The following is a 25772-nucleotide window of genomic DNA, read 5'->3' as shown; positions in this document are numbered from 1 at the left end:
CTCCCTCCCTTCCTTCTTCCCTCCTTCCTTCCCTCCCTTCCTTCCTTTCCTCCTTCCTCCCTCCCTCCCTCCCTCCCTTCCCTCCTTCCTCCCTCCCTCCCTCCCTTCCCTTCCTTCCTTCCCTCCTCCCTCTCTCCCTCCCTTCCTTCCTTCCCTCCTTCCTCCCTCCCTCCCTCTCTTCCTTCTCTCCCTCCCTTCCTTCCTTCCCTCCTTCCTCCCTCCCTTCCTTCCTTCCTTCCTTCCCTCCTCCCTCCCTCCCTCCCTTCCTTTTTTTGTAACAGTTTTATTGAGGTATAATTCACATACCAAAAAAATTCATCCATTTAAAGCATACAGTTTAATGGTTTTTAGTATATCCACAGAGTGTGCAACCGTCACCAATTTTAGAACATTTTCATCACATGGCAAAAGAAACCCACACCCCTTAGCCATCACCCCCAGCGCCTACTCCATCTCCTCCAGCACTAAGCAATCATCAATCTACTTTCTGTCCTGTAGATATCCCTGTTCCAGACATTTCATATAAATTGACTTATACAATTTGTGGCCTTTGGTGACTGGCTTCTATTCATTTAGCATAATGTCTTCAAGGCTCAGTATGTTGTAGCATGTGTCACCATTCCTTTGATGGCTGAGTATTATTTCATCATATGGGGGTACACCACATTTTGTTTATTCATCAGTCGATGGCATTTGGACTATTTCCACTGTATGACCGTCAAGAGTAACGTGTTCTGAATGTTAGTATACAAGAACATGTGGATATATGTCTTCATTTCTCTTGGGAGATGCGTTATTTCTAAGATTATGTTAGTAAAGTGCTTAATGCAATGCCTAACAGGTCATAGGATGTAACAGTGTTCATTTCCTTACCCTGGCCTTTCCAAAGGTTATGAATGAAAGCTATTTCCTGCTTGCTGCCCTTGGAAGAAAGGGGGTCAGGCCTTCAGGTTACTGTCCCCAGGGGTACTGGCATCACTGAGTAGCAGATTCTTGCATCAGGCTTGTGAGAGGTGTCGATCGGATGGTTCTGGTTGAAGGTACTAAGAGAACAGATAACAAGGTTTGGGGGCGAAAGATACAAATCATAAGATTCTCTATTCTGCTACTTAAACACTGTGATCCTGGGCAAGTCTCTGAACCTTAATCTTCTCTTCAAAAATAAGCATAACAAGAATTACATCTGGAAACTGGCAGGAGGCAGGGGGCTTACATACGTTATAATGTGTGTATGATGCGGAAATCAGGTGCTGTACAAATGTGTGATAAGATCTAGGGCTGCCATAGGGGAGAAAATCAGAATTTTGAAATTCCATTCAAATTACAGCAGGTTCAGAAGGCATTTGGAGCTCTTTAGGGGATATGACAGATACTGGTCAGGGGCTACTGTCAACCCCTCAGGGCTGCAGCTCCTCTGTGGAGCTGGTTCTTGCCTGCAGCTGGCTTTCTGGCTCTGAGAAAGACCCAAGTCATTCTCAGTTCACCAGGGCTGCAGACACATCAGATTCACAATGTGATCTTACTTAAACATCTTGGGGCTATTCAGTTATTCCAGCACCATTTGTTAAAAAGTCCATCTTTTCCCTAGTGATTTAAGACGCCACCTTGATCATATATAAAGTTCTATGAATACTTAGGCCTATGTCTAGACTTTCTGTTCTATCAGTCTATTTATCTATTGTGGCAGTACCACACTGTTTTAATTATAGAGGCTTTATAGTATGTTTGAATATCTGGTAGGGGCAGTCACCTCTGCCCCTCAGCTTTTTTTATTTTTCTGTGTTTTCTTAGCTCTTCTTACACGTTTGGTAATCTGGTTTTAAAGTGTTCTGTGTCCTCCTGGGAGGTCCTGGTGGAGGGTCAGGAGTGGGTTGGGGCTGAGTTGTCTTTTGGACCTGGGTGTGCTTACTTACTTCACTAAACTGGTTTTGTAAGATTCTATTTTCTTTTAGATTCATGAGCACTGAAGGCTTCTAGTGGCTGGATAGCACTCATTTTCCCTGAAGCTCCAAAAGAGCATTTTAGAATACTCTTTGAGAGAGGATATTAAAACGTGGTGAATGTAGTTAGAGTATATGCGTTTTCTGTACTGTTCTTGCAACTGTTCTGTAAACTTGAAATTATTTTGAAATAAAAAAATTTAAGGTCGCCATGCTTCTGGTAACATCTTGGTAAAAGCTTTCAGCAGTCTACACAAGTTGTGTTCAGATTCTGTCTTAGTTCACATCTTGATTGACTCCTGCAAGGAAATCCAGCAAATCAGTTGGGTGTACTTCCTTGCAGAATCAGTGCTGCTTTTCATTCAGGAGTTTGTCCTTCCTTAAGCATTTAGCCATTTTGAGATTATGCAAACATCTTTGCCTTTCACCCATACACCCCAAAGGAAATTCAGCCCACCCTTTGAGCCCAGATCCACAAAGGAATCTGCTGTCACCTGTTTTGCTTATCATATTGTGTTTTGTATTAAAGACATGTCTTTTGTATTAAAGACATTTGTTTGCATCCCTCAGCTTTATTGAGATATAATTGACATATAACATTGTGTGAGTTTAAGGTGTACACGTGATGATTTGATATACATTTATATTGTGACATGATTACCATATACCGTTAGTGAACACATCCATCACCTCACACAGTTAACTTTTTTTTGTTTGTGTGGTGAAAACATTTAAGATCTACTCTCTTAGCAACTTCCAAGTATATAATACAGTACTGTCGTGCGCATCTTATTTTCTGTATGAGAACGAAAACTCTCAGAGGGCAAGTAAATGATTTAGTTTACATTTCTCCCAGCTTCACTCAGTTCCTTGTGTGCAGTGGACACAATTATTAGTTGGAAGAATGAATTACATGACTATTTCCCTGTTAGCCATAGGTCCCCATATAATCTCTCTTTGAACCCATGGGAACATCTGTACTGGAAAGTGGTTACTGGAGACCAGGATCCAAGCCTTGGTAGTCACTAAGGGAAAGGAGGAAATGAGAATAAAATATCACTTACCCTTTCGTTCAGGAGATACTGTGGCAAAGCCCAACAAGTAGTGGAGTGACAGGCTCAGCCGACCCGAATACTGTGGCAAAGCCCAACAAGTAGTGGAGTGACAGGCTCAGCCGACCCGATACCCTGCAGCTGTCATTGTAGCTGCAGAGCGACCATGTGGCCTGTTGGGGGCGCCACAGGGCAGACCCTGACTCCCGCAGGTAACAGCTGAGTTTACATTTTCCCCTGTTATTTGTGATAGTAATAATAATGCATGCTTATTACAAAAAAAATTGGAAATCTATTTTTTGTTGTTGAAAATATAGATAAGTAGAACAGAAAAAAATCATTCCAAGATTCTTACTCGATGACAGCTACTGTTAATCCTTTGTTACATTTCCTTCCAGTCATTTTCTTATGTGTGAGATTTTGAGTAGGAATAGATTCCTTCCCCCTGCCCCCTTTAAAAACATGTTTTACTCATATAGTATGCAAGCTTTTGGATCCTGTTCCTTTTGGCTAACATCACAACGTGAGCATTTTTTCCATTTAGTAATAGTCTTTTTTTTTTCTTTTTTTTTTCTGCTGTGCTGCACGCATGCAAACCAGGGATCGAACCCGTGCCCCCTGCAGTGGAAGCTCAGTCTTAACCCCTGGACCGCCAGGGAAGTCCCAATAGTCTCTTTTTTTTAGCTTGACTTTTTAATTTACTTTTTAAAAATAACAGCTTTATTGAAATATAATTCACATATAATACAATTCACCCACTTAAAGTGTACAGTTCAGTGGTTTTTAGTGTATTCACAGAGTTGTTCGACCATCACCACAATCAATTTTAGAAATTGTCATCACTCCAGAAAGAAACCGCATACTCATTAGCAGTCACTCCCCATTTTCCCCACCTACCCGCTTCCGACCTAGACAACCAGTAATCTGCTTTCTATCTCAATAGAATTGTAGTAGTCTTAAACGTAATTTAATTTGCTATATAATATTTCACTGAAAGCTGTATTATAGTTTATATTACCATTATATTGCTTGACATTTGAGTTATTTGTAGTTTTCAGTATTATAAATAATATAGCTGTGAACATTTATGCATACATTTTTCCATATTTAGGATTATTCTTTAGGATAGACTCCCAAAATAGAGAAATGTTTAATCACAGAACCATAAAAAGAGAGACCCACAAAAAAACCTTCAGTCTCCCTCCCAGCTCACTCAGTTAGCAAGTGTTTATGAAATTCAGCGTGATGTAAAAGAATAAAACAGTTGCTGATCTTGAAGAGCTGAACAACACTAAAAATAATCAGCTAGAGTCTAGTTCTCGTCCAGATTAGAAAATGTAGTATGAAGCCACAGGGATACTGTATAAGGAGCACCAGGCTTGGGCTCAAAACATAGACTCACTCCTGGCTCTACCACTTAAGAGTTGTTATATGTACTTAGACAAATGACTTAACTTCCCTTGGTTTGATTTCCTCATCAGAAGAATGGTAGGAGCATTGACATTGACTTCTGCAGAGGTTAGAAATAAGAAGTGGCTTCTGGCCTAGCCAAGAGTAAGTTTAAATGTTTGAGAGTTGAAAGAAGTTAGAACCTGACTTCTCCAAGTTTGGTGACCTGTAATACCTAAAAGAAACAAAAGGAGGTGTACTTTTTTACTTAAAAGAAATATTTACCTGAATTCAGATTTTTAAACCATATTTTGGCAGTATTAGCATATTTCATAACTCCCATAACTCCTACTTTTATGATTTATGGCAAACTCATAGTAACTTTTTCCAGAGAGGTGACTCTAGTAGTTATTAAGCATTAACTTGGGAGGGCTGACACCACTAAAACCTTATACACACAGTAGTTTAGTGTTCATATGCAAGATGGCCACCTAATTGTACTTTCTTGCTTTTTATCCTCCACAAAATGGTGAACCGAAAGGCAACATATGGAAGTATTTCCACACTGCAGGTGAGTGAGGGGAAACACATGATTTGCAAATATTGTCAAGTGAAAAATGTGTTTCCATCCTACGAAGGTGGCCAGATACATCTCTCTATGTAGGATTGTTCTGCAGGTGTGAAAAAATCCTTCCTGGGTTTACGAAAAGTGAGAATAATAAAAATCTTTCGCTATCTCTGGCCTCAGGAGCATCAAAAAGTGTGGTCCAGTCTACAGCCTCAGGCTGCTCAAGCCACAGATTCCCAGTGGCTTCACTTGTCAGACAACTGACAGGTGTAGGTCAAGAAAATACTGATCAAGTTGTTCAAAGAAACTGTTATTGTCAGTAACTGGGTATTCATACTCACAGAAAGTCTTAAAATGACTCGGTCTGGAGGCCATAACTTAGTGTGAAAATGAGTCTTGCTGTTGAAGCCTGCCTGTGTAGGGACAATCTATGAAACAGCATCTTGGAGCATTTACACCTGGGCTTGAGGGACAGGAGCAACTCACTGTGTGCTGATAACACCTCCATCAGATTTCAGAGATGCTCTGAAAAGTAGGAGCAGAGAGACACACTAGAGTAAAAGACTGCCTTGCAAAGGAAGATGGCAAAGGAGAGTAGATCTGTTGCTGACTGACAATACCAGTGACAGGAAGATAAACTCTAGGGTTCAACTCTAAGCCTATGAATTCCCGGGGGAACTTATAAATGCAGATTCCTAGGCCCTCTTCTAGCAGCCTGATTCACTCAGTCTGTGGTGGGGCCAGCACTCCTCAATTTTAGCAGCTGTCCCTGCTGATTAAAAAAAATAATAATAACAGGGGACTTCCCTGGTGGCAAAGTGGTTAAGACTCCATGTTCCCAAGGCAGGGGACCTGCGTTCGATCCCTGGTCAGGGAACTAGATCCCACATGCATGCCGCAACTAAAAGTTAACATGCTACAACTAAGGAGCCCGCCTGCGCAACTAAGACCCGGCGCAAGCAGCTAAATAAATATTTAAAAAATAACAGCATTATTGAGATATAATTCACATACCATAAAATTCACCCCTTTAAAATACACAGTTTTTAGTGTTTTTAGCATATTAACTATAAGTGTTTTTAGCATATTAACTATTTTGTGCAACTATCACCACTAATTTTAGAACATTTTCATCACTCTCCTCCCCTGGAAAATCCGTACCTATTAGCAGTCACTCCCCACTCCCCGTCACACAGCCCCTGGCAACACTAATCTATCAATACTTTCCATCTCTATGGATTTATCTATTCTGCACATTTCATGTAGATGGAATCATGCTATATTTCTTTTGTGTCTGGGCTTTTTTCCACTTAGTATTTTTTTTACGGTTCATCATGTTGTAGCATGTAATAGTCCTTTTTTTTTAAATGGCTGAATAATATTCCATTTGTATGGCTAGACCATATTTTGTTTATCCAGTCATCTGTTGAGTATAAGAAAATGGTATATGTGTTCGCTCATTCAACAAACATCTCTTTTCTTTTTAAAAAATATTTATTTTTAAATTTAATTTTGGCGTGGGCTTTTCTCTAGTTGGTGGCGAGCAGGGGCTACTCTTCGTTGCGGTGCGCGGGCTTCTCATTGTGGTGGCTTCTCTTCTGGAGCACCGGCTCTAGGTGCTCGGGCTTCAGTAGCTGTGGCACGCAGGCTCAGTAGTTGTGGCTTGCAGGCTCTAGAGCGAAGACTCAGTAGTTGTGGCGCACGGGCTTAGTTGCTCTGCGGCATGTGGGATCTTCCCGGACCAGGGCTTGAACCCGTGTCCCCTGCATTGGAAGGCGGATTCTTTTTTTGTGTGTGTGGTGCGCGGGCCTCTCACTGTTGTGGTCTCTTCCCGTTGCGGAGCACAGGCTCCGGACGCGCAGGCTCAGCGGCCATGGCTCACGGACCCAGCCGCTCCACGGCATGTGGGATCTTCCCGGACCGGGGCACGAACCCGTGTCCCCTGCATCGGCAGGCAGACTCTCAACCACTGCGCCACCAGGGAAGCCCCAACAAACATTTCTTGAACACGCGTATTTGAAGGGGGAATCTTCTGGGCTTAAAGCAGAACTCCTAGAAATAGAAAGACTTTGGTCGTTACCAGAAAAGCCATTAACCTGGCTCTGCCACAGGCTTTACCTGGCGTGTGTACTGAGGACCTGGAGTCTGGTCGTGGTGTGCAGGCACTGTTTAAACATTTGGTCCGAAAGTGCAGGCTGTGATTTTGCCAAATATGGCCCCCGGGTGTGGTTCTGAGGCAGCACGTAGCCTTTGGCTTCCGTTGTTACTCACCTGCTTCAGGATCCCCCATCTTCTTTCAAATGTGAAAATATTGCTGTTTTTGTGAAAACAGTCCACCCCAAAAGCTGTTATGTAAAGAACTAGAGTGGCCTGTTTTAATTTTAAAAATTATTTTTGTTTGTTTGAAGATAATGAAAATGAAGCATCAAGAGGCTCAGGAAAGAGCTTCACTAAGCAGTTAGACACAGCAAGAGTTGTGTTATGTGATTGTGCACTGTTTTGTTTTTTTTTTTCCTTCTCAACATATTTTCTGAAAACAAACACCTTCTGGGTATGCTTGCTAATAAGAAGAATGCTCAGGGAATTCCCTGGTGGCCTAGTGGTTAGGATTCTGGGCTTTCACCGCTGTGGCCCAGGTTCAATCCCTGGTCAGGGAACTGAGGTCCTGCAAGCTGTGCAGCCAAAAAAAAAAAAGCTCAGTTGAGAAAATAACTATTTTTGTTCTACTGTAATTGTTATAGTTTCTTCTCAGTTTTGTTGACTGCTCTTTACAAGCTGATAAAACTAAGTTATTAGAATCATTAAAGCTGAAAAGCTTGTAGGTTTTTTGTTTTTTTTTAAATTTATTTATTTTTAAAAATAAATAAAAATTTATTTTATTATTTTTGACTGCGTTGGGTCTGCGTTGCTGCACGCAGGCTTTCCCTAGTTGCGGTGAGCAGGGGCTACTCTTCGTTGCAGTGCACAGGCTTCTCATTGCAGTGGCTTCTCGTTGTGGAGCATGGCCTCTAAGTGTGCGGGCTTCAGTAGTTGTGGCACGTGGGCTCAGTAGTTGTGGCACATGGTCTCAGTAGTTGTGGCTCGCGGGCTCTAGAGCGCAGGCTCAGTAGTTGTGGCTCACGGGCTCTAGAGCGCAGGCTCAGTAGTTGTGGCGCATGGGCTAGTTGCTCTGTAGCACGTGGGATCTTCCCTGACCAGGGCTCAAACCTGTGTCCCCTGCATTGGCAGGTGGATTCTTAACCACTGCGCCACCAGAGAAGCCTTTGTAGTTTTATTTGCAACACAAATAAAAACCACTCAAAGTTTAATTTTATTAGTATGTAATCATTTATGAACTAAACTGTATTTTTCATTCAGTATTTCAAGTCTGACCATTTTATGAATCAAGTTATGTATCATATACATTTACCTATATTTCAGAACTAACATACTAGCCTTAGAACACTAAAGGGCACTGGAAAATTATAGTTATGTATTCCTCACTCCACCTCCTCCCCTGCCCAAATTTCATTGAATATACTTATACTGTATTTTCAGTTGAGATATAATTCACATAAAATTCACCATTTAAAAGTGCACAATTGGGCTTCCCGGGTGGCACAGTGGTTAAGAATCCACCTGCCAATGCAGGGGACACGGGTTCAAGCCCTGGTCCAGGAAGATCCCACATGACGCAGAACAACTAAGCCCGTGTGCCACAACTACTGAAGCCCGAGCACCTAGAGCCGGTGTTCCAGAACAAGAGAAGCCACCGCAATGAGAAGCCCGCGCACCGCAACGAAGAGTAGCCCCCGCTCGCCGCAACTAGAGAAAAGCCCGCGCGCAGCAACAAAGACCCAACGCAGCCCCCCGCCCCAAAAAAAAGTGCACAATTTAGGGACTTGTAATGTATTCACTGTGTTGTGCAGCTATCATCACTATCTAATTCCAGAACATTTCTATCATCCCCCAAAGAAACCTTTACCTGTTAGTAATCATCCCAATTCCACTTCCCTCTATGGATTTACCTATTCCGGACATTTCATATAAATACAATCATACGATATTCCTTTTGTATCTGGCTTTTTTCACGTAGTGTGTTTTCAAGGTTCAGCCATGCTGTAGCATGTAATGGTCCTTTGTTCCTTTTTAAGATTGAGCTGAATAACATTATACTATATGGCTAGACCACATTTTGTTTGTTTATCCATTCATCCATTGATCGACATTTCCAGATTTCATTTTTTATTTAAATCACTGTTTTTGTTTTATGATTTGGGGAAAATCAGTTCTTCCTGCTCCCACCCCCACCATGTCCTGTGGCTTAAACATGTCCAGGGTTTTTTTTATAGCAGTCCCTAAACCAGTACTATCCAAACTTCTTGTAAGTGACCTTGATTGCAAAATTTCTGCAGACCATGTATCACCTCCCTGTTCCCAACATAAAAACCCCACCAGAGCTAATAGGAAGAAGGTTATTACTGTTGGTGATATCAACAATCCATGGCATCCTATATACTTTTTTTTTAAATATCATAAATGGATAATTAATGCCCAGAACAAAATATGAACAATGCTTTATTATAAGTAGAAGCACTCTAAGAGGCCAAGCCTCAGACCATGAGTAGCTGTCTTACCGGGCTCCTGGTATTTAAGACTATGCTAGCTTCACCAGGTGGTGTTTCCTGCCTGCCTTTGCTGGTTCCTCAAATGGCAATGGAGGGAGGAGAGCAGGCAGGCATGGGCCATATTCTAAAGGAGTTACCATCTCCCCGCTGGCACTCCTCGCTTCTCTCCACAGAGGGCTGCTCCCCTCCCTCCTTCAGGCACCCTCAGGCTCTCCTGTAAGAACTGCTCTCGGGAAAAGATCTGATATGTCAACTGCCTCCTTCCTACTTGCGGAGAAACACTTTATATCTGTTTTAAAATCTTGACCCTTTTGGGGGGAAATACTTGTTTTTAAATTAATGATCTCACATTTAGTACCCCAAGCCCCTTTAAAAAAAATAGTGTTTTCAGAAATCAGGCTGGAATTTCAAGCCTTAGTGGGTAAACTTGAAGGAGTCACAAAATAATATAGCATTTTGATCTAGTAGTGTCAGTCTGGAGCAATTAAATTTTCTGTGGGCTTTTAAGACTGGCCAGAAGTATCTCACTATAATCTCTCTCTTTCTCTCTCTTGAAAAAGTAAAAAGGTAATTCAGAGAAGTAATTAGGAGTAACATGTTGAGATGTTAGAAGGGAGTTCCTAACATTAAAAGCTGAAAAGACTCTCCCACCACTTCTTTTTTTTTTTAATTAGATATCTTCCCGGACCGGGGCATGAACCCGTGTCCCCTGCATCGGCAGGCGGACTCCCAACCACTGCGCCACCAGGGAAGCCCCTCCCACCACTTCTTAACTTCACCTGATCCCTCCAATCAACTTGACATTGATGCCCAAAGAGAACCTTTGAGTTAAGAACAGATTTTACAGTATTCACTTTAGCAAGAAGAAAAACAAAACTTGATTATGGGCTAGACTGATAAACATAATCAGCTACAGATATCGGCATTTAAAAAATATCTTCTTCAATTTGTAAGACAGTTTAAAAAACTTACAGGAATGTTCGAATATTCAAAAAACATATGAACTTTCATGGACCACACTTTGGGAAACAGCTCCATCTTGTATTCCCAGACCTATAAAGTGATAGAGAAGTTTATCTTGGTAATTTAAGTCACAGAGTTCTCCCACCTAGCAAATTAGGCTAGGCTTGTCACCTAATTAATGACCTTTAAACATCAGAGACAAAAGGGAAGTGTCAAAGTTTTGTGGGAGCAGCATTTTCCATTCTTCTGTGAATTTAGAAATGTTGGTGAGCTGATTGCTGAGTGTGCCTTGGGTTCTATGCCCCCTCAGTTCCAGCCCCTTAAGCCCACTTGAACTTGCTCCTCAGACTCTGGTATCAGCTGTTTCTCTAGAGACTGTGGTTTTCGGACTGGAAGTTATTACTGCCTGATGGGAATCAAGTTCACTTAAGTACCATGTTGTTTAAGTGCTTCTCGGGATCTTTAACCTCAGAGTTCATCCATGGTTCTCTGTGCATTAGACACAGTGCGCTTTGTGCTTTTTGAAAAAGCTATGGCTTCCTAGGAAGTATAAGGAAACCGTTCCCTTGAGGAGAGAGGGGGTTATGGGGCTGATCGTGACCCAAGCACAGTCCCGGTGCTCTCCCCGGGGGCAGACACCATGTCTTACTCATCCTTGAGTGCCCAGAGCATTCTGCACAGGGCCTGGCACCTATTCACAGAGCCAGTGAAAGAGGATGCCAGCTCGAAAGAAGAGGGTGAGTGGGGAGAGTTGCTGCTCACGCAGAGCAAGGCTGCATCCCTGTGGGCTTGGTCTGTGTGGAGGCAGAGTGCAGACGTGCGGAGAGCAGCGGGGAGTGGCTGCTACCCTTGAGTCCCACGGGGCCTCTGCCAGATGCAGGACAGAAGAGCAGTGTCTGTCAGCCCAGCCGCATAGAAGGCTCCAGAAGCTTTGCTGAGCTTAGGAGAGGGGCAGTGAGTTCCTTCCTGTCCCTGAAAGGCCTCTCAGGGCTCTTTTCCCTAACGGAGGGGAGAGACCTGGGGCCTGGCTTCTTTGAAAAACTGGGCTTGCTTTCAACACTGACATACCCCAAAATGCAGGGTGCCGCTCACTGGAAAGGGGGACAGCCGGGTTCCGTGGGCAGGCCCAAGCTCCGTCCTTCTCCCACAGTTTCTCTAGAGGTTTTTTCAGCTCGCCGTTTCCTAACCTTCCGCTAATTTGTTGCCCATGTTCACTCTTCTCTTTTTCTTTCTCCCTCTAGCCTCCCTCTCCTTGTCCCCAAGAGGTACATGCATGTCTTAAAGCCTAGCCCTTTGATTTCTTGGGGGGAGGGGTTGCCTAGGCCAAGAAACGATCATTAAAATACCTGCACATCCTAGTAGTTAGAAAACTACTAGTCAGGTAAACCTTCCTGAGCGAGGGGATAGGAATCCTGGAAGCTTGAGGAGGAGGTGGGAGAGGGATTCCTGGGAGGTTCAGTGGAAAAGACGTGAATCTATGTACAGGGCTCCAAAGACAGTGTGGGTTTACACCCAGCATGGGGGCAGCAGAAGAGTCGAGTAGCTCTGGGTAGGTATTTCCACTTTAGCAGGTGGTTTATTTCTTGTTTCAAGTAAAGTAATAGTTCTTCTCTTCTTTAGGGGCTGTTAGCTCATCACATGTTCTTACAGAGCCTTGAAAAAGTGTCAAGTTGTGCTGGTATTTATGTTTTAGTTTCTAAGGTTATACGTTTTCTTAAAAATTTTGGTTACATTATCTAAAAGACACACACACACACACACACACACACACACACGAGAAGTGCTGGCATGGGGTCTGAATCTGGGTGGACCTCAGGATTCTGTGCCTTTGACCCAACCCCTTCCTGGGTCAAGGATTCTGTATGGTGCATCTCTGTCACCCTCTACTCCTGGGTGGAATCCACCAGAGATAAATAGTTTGGGGTGTGGGCCCTAGAGTTGCTGCCATGGCTCACTGAGTGTGCATCCCTGTTCCCCCAGGCGACTTGGAGCTCCTCTTGGTGCTGACATGATGACAGTGTGCAGGCCAGCCAAGGGCAGCCACAGCCAGACTGAAAACCTGGGCCACAAATTGGCTGACAAGTAAGAACTTTTCTCCCCCAGGAACGCAGAAGTTGGCTCGGATTCTCAGTCTCCTTCCTTTTTCTACTGCCTTTCCCTCCTCACTAACCCTGCCTCCCTGAACTAAGGAGGCATTCTTTTCCAAGTCTTGGTGGTGAGCCTCCTGTAAATCATCTCCATGCACTGCGTTCAGTCAGCAACCCAAGACCAGAGTGGTCAAGGAAAGGTCTTCCTGGTGCCCAGTGTTCCACTTCAGGCCCTATCCCCATGTATGCCTTCCAGTCCAGGGTTTACTTTTCTAACTACTGGGATGTGCAGGTATTTTAATTATCGTTGAGCCCTAAAGCTTTGCAGCTGCATCTGTCCACATAGCCTGCTTTATATTAGCAGGGTTGTTTTCTCCCCACATGGAGCCCTTTCCTCTGATACCCTGTCTCACATTCTGCAATGGAATTAGCAATTGCTGAGCTGTTCACAGATCACTGAGCTGTTCGCAACTATGCATCCCAGTCCAGAGCCCCTTCTGGGGCCACAGAATCCTGGAAACAGGAACTCGAGAACTTCTTGGGTACAGCAACCATGTGGAGAAGGCACTCTGCCCCTGGTTTCATCATCCTTGCCGCTCTTGCTTGAGCTTTGTAATTCCAGCGTGGTTTTCTAGCAAGCTAGCCTTTCTCCTCTTCAGCTTTTAGATGGGGCCTCAGTGATTGTGAAGCTGCTCCAGATGCCTGGGATCTTAGACAATAACTACAATCATTATAATAACACTAGTTACCATTTATTGCCATCAAGAATTATAATGTGTGCTGTGCTCTGGGCACATTACATATATTAACGCAACCATTCATTCATTGACTACCTACTATGTACTGGTCACAGCAAACAAGATAAATTTGGCCTCTGCACCAATAAAATCCAGTGTTCTCATTTTAAAGTGAAAAAAAATGAAGCGAAGGTCCACACCCAGGTCCCTCTAACTCTAAAGCCATATATTTATCTACTGTCAATATTTTTTAACAGTACATAGGATATTTATGATTATATATTACAGCATCAATTCTCACTAAGTGTGAACTAACCTGAATTGTGTTTTTATGTGTCCTGTTTCTTCATCTTGCCTCTAGCACAATGAGAGCAAGGACTTAAATTTCTGTCTTTTGAACTCTCAGTAAAATAACAGACTGATTCTGACTAAAATTTGAATTCATGCTAATATCCTCAGTGGTGACAGGACCATTACAAAAGGGTTTCTTTTTTGTAAGCGCTCTGTTATGAATGCTAATTGATTATTTAAATAAGGAATTCTGCTTTGATAGCCATATTTAACATATGAAAATTTGTTTGCAATTTCACAAGCTTCTGGTTTATGCTGAGCAACCAAGAACAACGACATAATTTACATGTTAATGTCCCAATCCTGGGAGAGGTCTTTACATAAACAACCCTTAGTCTCTGGAATAGAAAGCTAGCTAGTAACAGTATGCATGAAATTGCTAATTATTCATCCTTCATGTGAACCTTAACTGGAGTTTCCATATAGTCAGATCTATATATTCAGAAAACATGCACCATGAAGTCGGTCCATGCATGTTTGCTAATCTTGGCACATTTAAGGTCCCTGTGCTCCGTCATGACCTTTGCTGGTGGACGAATGCTTTGCATTTCAAAACACAGATACTCCCATTCTCATTAGAATAGCTTCAAATGTTCTGTTTTTCTTTCAAAATAATTTTTAACATCTTTGTGGCACTAACTCATCTCCTAAAGTCACGTATGGAGGCCTATATCCCCACACGTATGTGCTAGGCCAGAACTTTCTGCAATGATGGAAATGTTATTCTGCATCCAATACAGTGACCGTTAGCCACACATGGCTACTGAGTACTTGACATATGGCTGCTGCAACTGAGGAAGAGGAGCTTTAATTTAATTTGATTTTAGTTCAAATAGCCACATGTAGCTAGTGGCTACTATATCGGACAGTGCAGTTCCCAGGCTATGCGAGAAATCTGAATCTGCTTGTTTACTCACTTATTCACTCAACAAATATTTATTGACCACCTACTCTGCCGGATGTTGTCCTGGGTGCTAGGGATGTAGCAGTAGCCAAAACAGGCCACAGTTCAAAACAAAACAAAACAATCCCTGTCCTCACGGAGAGACCAGTCTAGTAGGGCTCATATTCTAGAGGAGGTTCCATTCAAATGCAGCCAACATTCTAGAGGAGGTTCCATTCAAATGCAGCCAATCATTGTGGCTTTACCCACTCAGATCAGGACAATTTATCAAACCCAGTATTAGGAAAAACTTCATGACTTGTGGCATTGTTTTAGTCATTCCAAAAGATCATCTGTTGGTATAATCTTCTATCTCATGAAACTTCTCCTATTTTCATCAGGGGAAAAAGCAAATATGGGACTTCTCTAGTGGTCCAGTGGTTAAGGCTCCACGCTCCCAATGCAGGGTCCCAGGTTCGATCCCTGGTCCGGGAACTAGATCCCACATGCCGCAACTAAGAGCCCACATGCTGCAGTGAAGATCCCGCACGTGGCAACTAAGACCCAGTGCAGCCAAATAAATAAATACATACATAACTAAATAAATAAAATACTAAAAAAAGCTAATGACAACTACCATTTACTGTACACTCACACCATACTAGATGCTTTATGAGCTAGCTTATTAAATGTTTACAGCCACCCTGTTAGATATGTTTATTATTCCCATTTCACATATGAGGAAACTGAGGTTTAGAGAAGTTAAGCAACTTACCCAAGGTCAGACAGCTGGTCGGTGGTTGAATTAGGATTTAAACCCAAGTCTGTTGGACTCCACAATCCAATAGCTCCTTTCATTTCACTGTGCTGTCTCCCCAAGAAAAACATAAAGTGATTTTTTTAATGGTGGTTTCAATGTGTGTGGCTTGCAACTAGTATGTAACATTTATATCTAAGTTCTAGCAAATCTGAATGACTAGTTAAGAACAATAACCAAGAATTCCTGCACTCAGTGTTTGTCTTTCTTGTTCAGGGTCAAGGTGGAAGGTCCAAAGGCTGGGGAGGACCCTCAAAGGCAGCCGTTTAGGTCCTCCATTCCTTTCCTAGAGACTGATCAGGACTCACCCTTCCGAAGAAGCCCACTGGAGAGCCTCTGTAACCTGATGCTAGAGCCAAGAGTGGACTGTTTTCAGCAGAACATGTTCAGCTCAAATATGATCATCAGCGACCCAGCTTCAGATCTCGGCACTAAAGGAGCCAGCAGGGCCGGCAAGAGGCAGCTAAGCAGTGTTCAGAACCCCTGCCCTCCCGCCCGAGGCGGGGCCTGGCACAAGTCCCTCAGCATAAAGGACAAGATATCAGAATGGGAAGGGAAAAAGGAGTTGCCCACTCCTGCCCCTGGCAGGAAAGCAGATGGGCAAGAGGATTACCTGACGTCATGTGTGATGGAGGGGAGAAGCAGCGATGGTTCGAGGACTCGGGTCACAGAGGCTCAGAACGGAACAAGGCTGGACGCAGAGAGTAGAGAGGATGAGAGGAATAAAGGGGTAGTGAAAGTTGGGGCACAGGATGCAGAGCAGAGGCAAGACCTGAGCCAGCCAGCCCAGGAGCTGGCTCCTAGCTTGGGAAGAGGCCGGGAGCCCAGGCTTGGCAAACAGCGCTTTCAGAATGATAGCCTGTCTGTGCTGAAGCAGGTGGAGAAACTTGAGCAGGCTCTGAAGGATGGGTCTGCAGGGTTGGATCCCCAGCTACCTGGCACCTGTTATTCCCCACACTGCCTGCCGGACAAGGCCGAGGAGGGGCCCACCCTTCCTGAGAACCGTGGGGGCGGGAGTGTCTCAGAATTCAGGGCCCACCGCTTGGACCTGGAAGGCACGGAGCCCGCCCCTGAGGCCACAGAGGAAAGGAAGGGCTTGTGCAGGAGGACCTGTGACCAGAGGCTGGAGAGTGTGTACAGGGCCTCAGAGGACTCCCCCGCAAGACCCTTCATCAGCCCCCCGCCCAAACCCCGGAGAACTTTCAAACATGATGGCGAAGGGGACAAGGATGGGAACCCAGGCATCAGCTTCCGGAAAGATAAAAGGAACCTGCCTCCTCTGCCCTCTCTACCGGCCCCGCCCCTGCCCTCCTCTCCCCCGCCTTCCTCTGTGAACAGGAGACTGTGGAGCGGGAGACCGAAGGCCAGTGCTGACCACAGGTAGGTGACAGGTGGCTGTCAGCTGGAGCCCTGTAGGCCACACTGCAACTGTCTGTTCTCAGCCTAATTATTTATTTTATTAAACTGTTGGACCTTGTAGTTAGTTGAGACTGTTCATAGCTCAAGATGGTTCACTGATTAAACCTGAAAACGTGGTAACTGTTACAGGTGTTTTGTGTTAGTTCCTTGTCTTCAAAAAAGAGTATTGGCCTTGAAAAATCACCCTTTGGATGTGATGAGTGCTTGTAATTCAGACAGTAACCAAGAGTTAAATGAAAACTTGTATTGACACTGGCCATCTAGTAATTGGTGCTAATTGATGTTCATTCTGCTACTACCATCCCCACCTGGTGCGTGGTGCTGGGAGTCTTTCCCGGCTCTTCCTTTCATGTTTTTTCTTGGTTTGGGCTCTAGAAACACACTGCCTGGCCTACCCTGGCCCTATCATGGTCTATCTAAGTGACTTTGAACAAGTTACTTAACCTCTCGAGGCCTCAGTTTTCTCATTTATGCATATAGATGCACACACGGTAAATATTTTATAATATTAAAATAACACCTTAGATAATAAAACATGTGAATGCTTGAAGGTAAAATCTGTGCTTTGGAAACAATTTCTTTTCTGTTTTGAAACCTAATTTCTTGTCTATTTCTGTAATGTGCTAATTGGTTTGATACCTGCTAATCTGGAAACCAGCTACTGAGAAAAACTCCTCAGAACAGTTGCCTGTACCTGCTGTCACCACTTCTTCCCCTCCTGTGTTTATCTTGACTCACTGCAGTTGGGCTTTTGCCACTTATGCTGGAACTGCTCTAGGCCGAGTCACCTGCCACCTCCATCTTGCTAAATACAGTTGCCAGTTCTCTGTTCTTTTCTTGATTGACCTCTCTTAGCATTTGAGAACCAACTTGACTCGCACCACCTTGAAATACTATGTTCACTAGGCTTCTAGGCCACCAGCTTTCCTGATAGCCCTACTTCACTGGCTGCTCCTCCTCAGCTCCATTTTCCTCTCCCTCTACATGTCGGAATAACACCCCCCAACCCATCTACACGCCATCCCGGGATCATGTCACTTCTCCTCCATTTACACTCACTCCCTTAAATGATCTCACCCAGTCCCATGGTTTTAAGTGTCAGTTACATGCTTATGATTCCCAGATATATATCTCCAGCCCTCACTCTCCCCCAGCCTCAGGTTTGTATAGTCCTCTCATGCTTGGGTCTCCATTTGGTTATCTAATAGCTTGGACTTAACACGTCTAAACCTAAATTCTCAATCCAGGCCATTACTAACGGTCTCCTCCCAAAATAGATGCTATCTTATTAGTGGTATCACCCTTTATTTTGCTTACACCAAAAACCTAAGAGTCATTTGTGATTTCTCTCTTTTTCACATACCCCCAATCTAATTCATCAGCAAGTCCTTCGGTTCTAGTTTTAAACATTTTCTTAAAGCTGACTACATCTCCTCCACTGCCACCACCTTAGTCATTTTGTATCCACCCCCAGAGTTCTTCTCCTCAGCAGCCAGAGGAGTCTTCTAGAAATACAGATTTGATCATGTCAGTCCCCTACTCAACATGGTCTGTCAGGTAGGATTCTTTGGGTGCCAGAAATGTAATGTCTTATGTTCTCTTACAGGGGAAAAAAAGTTTGGGTATTCTAGAATTTCTAGAAACACACACACATATAATATTCTTTAAAAAATGAAATCATGCTCTATATCGACTGTTTTTTACTTAGGATCTCATTGAGATATTTCAGTGGTTCCACTTTCCTTTTTTTTTCACCTTCCTTTTTTAACTGCCATCTTTACAGCACCTGGCTAAACCATATTTTATTTAGCCATTCCCCTAGTGATTTACACCTGGGTTGTTTCCAGTTTACAAATAATGCTGTGATGAACACAGCGTTGTTGTGTGACATCGGACAAGCTCCTAAATTTGTCTGAGCCTCATTTTACTGATTTGTAAAATGGAGATGTATAATTATCTCCATGTGACCACTTCATAGCTTTGTTGTGAAGATTGGATGAGTAAATATTTGTAAACATAAGTTAAAACAGAGCCTGGCATATAGTAAATGATCAATAAATGTTAGCTGTTATTTTTTTCTTGCTCTATTCTGTTTAGTTAATCAGGGTACCTATTTCTTTTTTTTTTTTTTTTTTAGGATGTTGGGGGTAGGAGTTTAGTAATTTATTTATTTATTTTTGCTGTGTTGGGTCTTCGTTTCTGTGTGAGGGCTTTCTCTAGTTGTGGCAAGTGGGGACCACTCTTCATTGTGGTGTGTGGGCCTCTGACTATCGCGGCCTCTCTTGTTGCGGAGCACTGGCTCCAGACGCGCAGGCTCAGTAGTTGTGGCTCACAGGCCTAGTTGCTCCGCGGCATATGGGATCCTCCCAGACCAGGGCTCGAACCCGTGTCCCCTGCATTAACAGGCAGATTCTCAACCACTGCGCCACCAGGGAAGCCCAGGGTACCTATTTCTTTTCTAGGACCAAACTGTTTTAATTATTTTAACCTCATAATCTGTTTTATTTATTTATTTTAATTAATTATTTTAATTAATTTTTTAATTTTTGGCTGCATTGGGTCTTCATTGCTGCATGCAGGCTTTCTCTAGTTGCAGTGAGCAGGGGCTACTCTTCGTTGCAGTGCGCGGGCTTCTCATTGCAGTGGCTTCTCGTTGCAGAGCACGGGCTTTAGGCGCACGGGCTTCAGTAGCTGTGGTGTGTGGGCTCTAGAGCGCAGGCTCAGTAGTTGTGGCACATGGGCTTAGTTGCTCTGCGGCATGGGAGATCTTCCCAGACTAGGGATCGAACCCGTGTCCCCTGCATTGGCAGGTGGCTTCTTAACCACTGCGCCACCAGGGAAGTCCCTGTTTGGGTATAGAATTCTTAATTGACAATATTTTTCTTTCAGCCTTTTGAATATGTGATCCCAATACCTTCTGGCCTCCATAGTTTCTATTAGAAATCATATAATCTTATTGAAGATCCCTTGTATGTGAGGAGTTAGGGCCTTCAGTAGTTGTGGCACGTGGACTCAGTAGTTGTGGCTTGTGGGCTCTAGAGCGCGGGCTCAGTAGTTGTGGCACACGGGCTTAGTTGCTCCGTGGCATGTGGGGTCTTCCCGGACCAGGGCTCGAACCGTGTCCCTGCATTGGCAGGCAGATTCTTAACCACTGTGCCACCAGGAAGTCCCCTCATAATCTGTTTTAATATCTAGTAGAGCTTACAGAAATTTCTTATTGTTGCTAATAATTAGTGGATTCTTTTGGACATTCTACATATAGTATCATGTGATACACACACAAATGATCATTTGGTCTCCTTTTTAATAATTATAAACCTCTTATTTATTTCCTAATTATTCTCCTTATTCAAAAAATGTCTTGAATATTCTGATGTCTTTTCCTAAATGGTCTATATTATCACTATCAAATTTCACACACACACGAAATATGTCAGCTTTTAATTGGGATTCTATACGTTTGCTAAGTTTATTCCTAAGTATTTTATTCTTTTGTTGCCATTGTTAATGTAATCTTTTTTCTCATTATATGGTCTGTGTATTTAAGAAAATATTTATTTTTGTATATTATTCATTTAAAAGACTCCTTAAAGAAATTTCTTATTTCTAATCGTTTGTCAATTGTTTCTCTTGGACTTTCTGCGTATATAATCATATTGTCTGCAAAGAATTATCATTTTATGTTTTTCATTTTGATTTACATCTCCAAATTCTTTCTCTTACTAAAGTGCACTGACTAATATTTTCATAACAGTGTGAAATAATAGTGCTGATAGCACTGGGCAGCTTTATCTCACCCCTAACTTTAGTGGTAATGCTTCTGGTGTTACTCTCAAGCACTCTTGTTGGAGTTATGTTTTCATGCGATCAAGGTAGTGTTCATTGGTAATCCTTTTCTTACTAAGAGTTTAAAAAATTAGGATTGGGTTTTGTCAAATTACTTTTCAGAAACATTATATGATTGTGTGTTTCTTCTCCTTTGACCTATTAATAGTGAATTTATATCGTACTGTTTGGTGGATGAACTCCCACTTTGTCCTGGTTCATTATTCTTTTAATGCACAACTGAATTCTATTTGCTAATATTCTATTTAAGATTTTTTTAAGATTTATTATATTTTATTTATTTAATTTATTTTTGGCTGTATCGGGTCTTAGTTGTGGCACATGGGGTCTTTTGTTGTGGCGCACAGGCTTCTTTCTAGTTGTGGTGTGCAGATTTTCTCTCACTAGTTGTGGCGTGTGGGCTCCAGGGTGCGTGGGCTCTAGTTTGCGGCATGTGGGCTGTAGTTGAGGTGCACGAGCTCAGTAGTTGTGGCGTTCAGGCCTGGTTGCCCCGCGGCATGTGGGATCCCAGTTCCCTCACCAGGGATCAAACCTGCATCCCCTGCATTGGAAGGTGATTCTTTACCACTGGACCACCAGGGAAGCCCCCTATTTAAGATTTTTGTACCAGTATTCTATAAATGGGACTGGTCTATACTTGGATTTTATTATACTAACTTTACCAGGCTTTGGTATCAGCATTATGTGATATCTATAGAAGAATTTACAGGCTTCCTTCTTTATGCGCTGAGAAGGTTTGAATCCACCTCCAATTCTAAATCCTTTCCCAAACCAGTGCCAACCTCAGGGCCCTAAGTGCCGTCGCGACTTTTCTGCTCCTGTCCCCAGTGCTTACCCAGAGTAGCCCTTCCGTGCCCTTTCTGGGCTATTCCTCCAAAGAGGCCCACTCTCCCAGGGGCAGCTTTGTTCTGGGAAATTGGTATCTTTCAGCTGTGTCATCACTGGGCAGACAGATCAACCTGGTGAACAGTTATTCCCATTATCTCTTCTCTCTTAGCTACCATCTGCTCTTTTCAGTCTTCCAGCATTTTCTTTAAAACCAGCTAAAGTTACTTAGTTTCAGTCCAAAGATGTAATTTTTCTTGGCCAGTTTGAATATGGTTGCATCAACTGTGTTTTAAGAATTTTGGCTTTGGATTTTTCGTTTTGTTTAAAATTGTACAACGGAGGTGATTAGGGCAAGATGTTCGCGTTCTACTCTTAAAAAACAAAGTATGCTCTTTATTGTGGTCCTATCGCTTAAGAAAAAAAAAAAAGAAAAGACCCAACTCTGAATTTGGCAGGCTTCCTGTCCTCTCTGAGGCAGGAAAGCCAAGCCAAGGTTGAAGAAAGAAATGATTAAGGATTTTGAGGTTATGAGGGTTTAGAATTACACGGCCAGGCTGCGCGCTCCCGAGAACGTATTCAGCTTATTTTCATAGGCCGTTAGTCCACCTCAGCAAGAGCCAAACCAATGGATTCAGATTCTCGGTTTGAGAAAATGTCTTTTTCTTTTTCTTCTCTTTCTGTTCTTCCCTGCTCTTTTTTCTTTTTTCCTCTTTTTTCTTCTCTTCCTCCATCCTTCTGTCTCTTCTCTCTTCTTTCTTCATTTCTCTAAAGCCCCAGGAAATTAACTGCAAGGATTTATGCCTTCAATCCTAAAATGGAAAATGAGAAACCCTCAAATGTCAGGAAATTCCAAAGATAAGCTTCCTACAGCAGCATTAACTTGGTTATGTATATTTTATGGCATACGTTTAAAACTTTGGCAGGAATGCCTTAAGGCTGACATTTAACAAGAGAAGTGATTATTTCTTAAGTGTAAGCAGCGTCCTGAATTCACATGGGCCTGTGTGTCCAAAACGTTTTCATTCGAATTCAGATTGTTTTATTTTAGTTTAATATGATCACATGACAGAGCTTTTAGATCTTTATGAAACCAAATAACTATGTTGACCAAAATTTCAACTTTTCAACTGATTATTTTGGCATCACAGAGATTCAGCCTTTCCTCGGGGCTTTAGTGTAAGACTTTCAGAACTTTCTGAGGACATGAAACCTCAGTCATTATATGGCTGCCAAATCATACGGTACTGTTATTGATTCCATAATTTCCATCTACTCTAGGACTGATAGGGATCCCCACAGAAGTCTGGCTGGGCGGCAGCCCTCAGCTGTCATGGGTTTCGTCGTTAAAGTTAACGTACCAGCCACACTGTGGTCTGTCTCAGTCACCGTGTCATCCATGAGGCAACTCTAACTACCATGTCTAAAAACTGAATGTTTAAAATTTTCAAAGGGGCAAATTGTTTGATTAATTTGAGATTTAGAGCAAAAGTAACTTTGAAAGCAGCTGAGAAGCTTGACTTTGTAAATTCATTTATTTCGATAGTAGTTTGCATAGGAAGACAAAGAGATAAGAGTAGAGAGGGTGGTTGTCATTCTACATTACAATAGTGATTGTCATGTCATTTCTCCTGAGAAGGTGGAAATGGTTGGATTTTAGGTACAATGGTGGCTAAGGATAGTTTTTCTTCTGACATTTCTATTTTTGCATCCAGGATAGAGATAAGTGGAAACCCAACATGCGTAGTCATAGCCCTCTACAGAGGAGATACCCAGTAGCAGAGTGAGAGCTAAGAGCTGACATAAACATTCATTTAGCCCCCTACTCTGATCACCAGGTGGTAAGACAGGCTGGAACCTGGGACTCTTTGCTGCAGTGCTGCAATGCTTGCACCTGGACAAACATCTCCTTGAGCAGCAAAATACAAAGAAACTATAAGGGACTAAAAATAACTGTGTGCATGTGCAGTTGGGACAAATTCTGGACAAAAGATACAAAGAGGCCAAAAAAACCCAACTGCCACTTTTGAAGAGCGGGAGGGAGAAAAAGTAGGGTACTGCGCATGTCCGCTGCATATACCACCACCTAAGGGGTGGGAAACGCACCTAAACCATCCCTCTGGCCCGACCCCTGGACACACCCTTACTCTCACCCCATTTAAGGAACCAGCTCGCAGCCCCTTGAGCAAATGAGCAAGCAAGCAAACCTGTTGTTCGTTCTCACTCCCCACTGCTGCAGCAGGGGCCCCAATAAAGTCTTGCCTGAATCTCTTTTCTGGCCTCTGATCAATTTCTATTGATTAAGGAGGCCAAGAACCCTGATCAGTAACAGTGGTATGAATGCCCTTCCCAAGGAGAAGAGCTGCCCCTGATCACCGGGGATGGAGGAAAGAAGAGAGTCTGTGGCAGCTGGAGGTGGATGAGGGACTCAGAGCAAGGCATCCCTGGTTTCTAGATCATCTGAATGGTGTTTTAGGTGGGTGCTGGGTCTCAGGCTGTCCAAGCAAATTTAAATACAGCTGAAAATAATTCTGGGGGAAATATGTTCAAACAATTGACTAAAAATTAGCTCTCAGAATACAGATAAAATATATCTTTACCCCAAAATAGGGATAAATTATAAGCAGTAAAGATGGCCATTAAAACCAGCTTTTAAAATATTCACTCACTTACTCAACCAACATTTTACTATACCTATGTAGTATTATGCTATAGCAATGAATAAGACAGACTCAGACCCTGCCCTCATGAAACTTACATACTAGTAATAGTCAGAACTATACAACTGGTTATGTAACTAAGCACTCTCGGGGCAGTGAGGAAGCCTGTGGTGCTGTGGGAATGTTCAGCAGGGGTAGCTAGCCTGTCATGGAAACCTGGCCAGCTCAGAGAGGAAGTGACACTCATACAAGGCCTGAGGTTCCCAGGCAAGGGGGTGGGCTGGGAAATGGGTGTGTGTGTGTGTGTGTGTGTGTGCAGTTTGAGTGGACAAACAAGCAGAGGCCCTGGGGCAAGAAAGAATTTAGCACGCTGGAGGACTGAAAGGCAGGGGGTGGGCCAGAGGGGTAGGAAGAGTGTGAACTGAGGCCCAGAAGCCCTCTGGAGTCAGCTCTGGAAGAGCCTTGGAGCCCAGGCGAGGGTGTTGGCCTGTTACCGAAGAGGAATGGGAAGCATCTGGAAGTGTCTAAGAAGGGGAGAGACACAATCCGATTTGCGTTCCTAAGAGGTTGCCCCACCCCACAGCTGCGGGGAGACTGGAAGGGGCACCAGTGGACAGGGTGGGTAGTTGGGGTGGGTGGGAGGGAGATCAAGGAGGTTTTGGGGTTACCCTGTGGTATAACTGCAGTGGGGATTGAGAGAAGTGGGTGGATCCCAGGGATACTTTGCAGGTAGAACTCGTTAGTTGGTTAGATGTGGGCAGTGATGGAGAGGGAAGGTTACACAGGACTTCCAGGGTTAAGGCATAAACACTTGGATGGATGGTGATGGCCTTTGCCGAGATGGCCGCACTGGAGAGGGAGCTGGTCCTCATGAGGGAGTGGGGAATGGTGGTATGAGTTCAACTTCGGATTTGTTCATTTTGAGCTTCTTTTGCATCATCTAAATGGAGATGTGGGATGAGCTCTTACGTTAGTACTTCGTTTACAAAAATATGGAAAAGTCACAAATAACATTCAAAATGCGGGCTTCCCTGGTGGCGCAGTGGTTGAGAGTCCACCTGCCGATGCAGGGGACACGGGTTCGTGCCCCGGTCCGGGAAGATCTCACATGCCGCGGAGCGGCTGGGCCCGTGAGCCATGGCCGTTGAGCCTGCGCGTCTGGAGCCTGTGCTCTGCAACGGGAGAGGCCACAACAGTGAGAGGCCCGCGTACCGCGAACAAAAACAAAAACATTCAAAATGCTACTTGAAATTACGCTATTTTGCTGGGGGACACCACACAGCTTGCCGGATCTTAGTTCCCCAACCAGGGATCCAACCTGTGCCCCCTACAGTGGAAGCGCAGAGTCCCAGTCACTGGACCTTGAGGAAATACATTCCCAGGGACTTCTTACCGTGCATCACCAGCTGTGAGCTCAATTCCACCCTTTCAGAGGTGCTTATTAAACATGCAGCTGGATGTGGAACAAACGTGGAAATGTTTAAACGAGAGAGAAGCCAATTTGGATGTGGTTATCATTAGCCTTTCAAAATTTCCTTTCAAAGTTAATGTGTAAATAACAGTATTAAAACCTTTTTTTCAAGTAAATAATATTTTCATGGAAAAGACTTAGCTAAATGATTGGATGA

General features: G+C 43.5%; 1 protein-coding gene across 4 annotated transcripts in view; it reads left to right on the top strand.

The window, feature by feature from the left end:
• Positions 1-25772, top strand: part of DENND2A (DENN domain containing 2A) — a 102611-nt gene that overhangs the window by 13931 nt on the left and 62908 nt on the right. For 3 of the 4 annotated variants that reach the window (XR_003795254.1, XM_029233759.1, XM_029233758.1), the window contains exons 1-2: positions 12506-12601; positions 15611-16774. Coding sequence is in view for 3 of the 4 variants with exons in the window: in XM_029233759.1 (XP_029089592.1) it covers positions 12528-12601; positions 15611-16774 (1238 nt within the window). In the remaining variant the exon portion in view is untranslated. Of the gene's footprint in view, positions 1-12505; positions 12602-15610; positions 16775-25772 lie in introns of those variants that run through there. The other variant, XM_029233761.1, reaches the window with a different exon arrangement.

The sequence above is a fragment of the Monodon monoceros genome, unplaced genomic scaffold, assembly GCF_005190385.1.
Source record: "Monodon monoceros isolate NGI ecotype Baffin Bay Population unplaced genomic scaffold, NGI_Narwhal_1 Super_Scaffold_2, whole genome shotgun sequence".
NCBI lineage: Eukaryota > Metazoa > Chordata > Mammalia > Artiodactyla > Monodontidae > Monodon > Monodon monoceros.
Note: the sequence above shows the minus strand (reverse complement) of the source record. Positions and strands in the feature narration are given on the sequence as shown.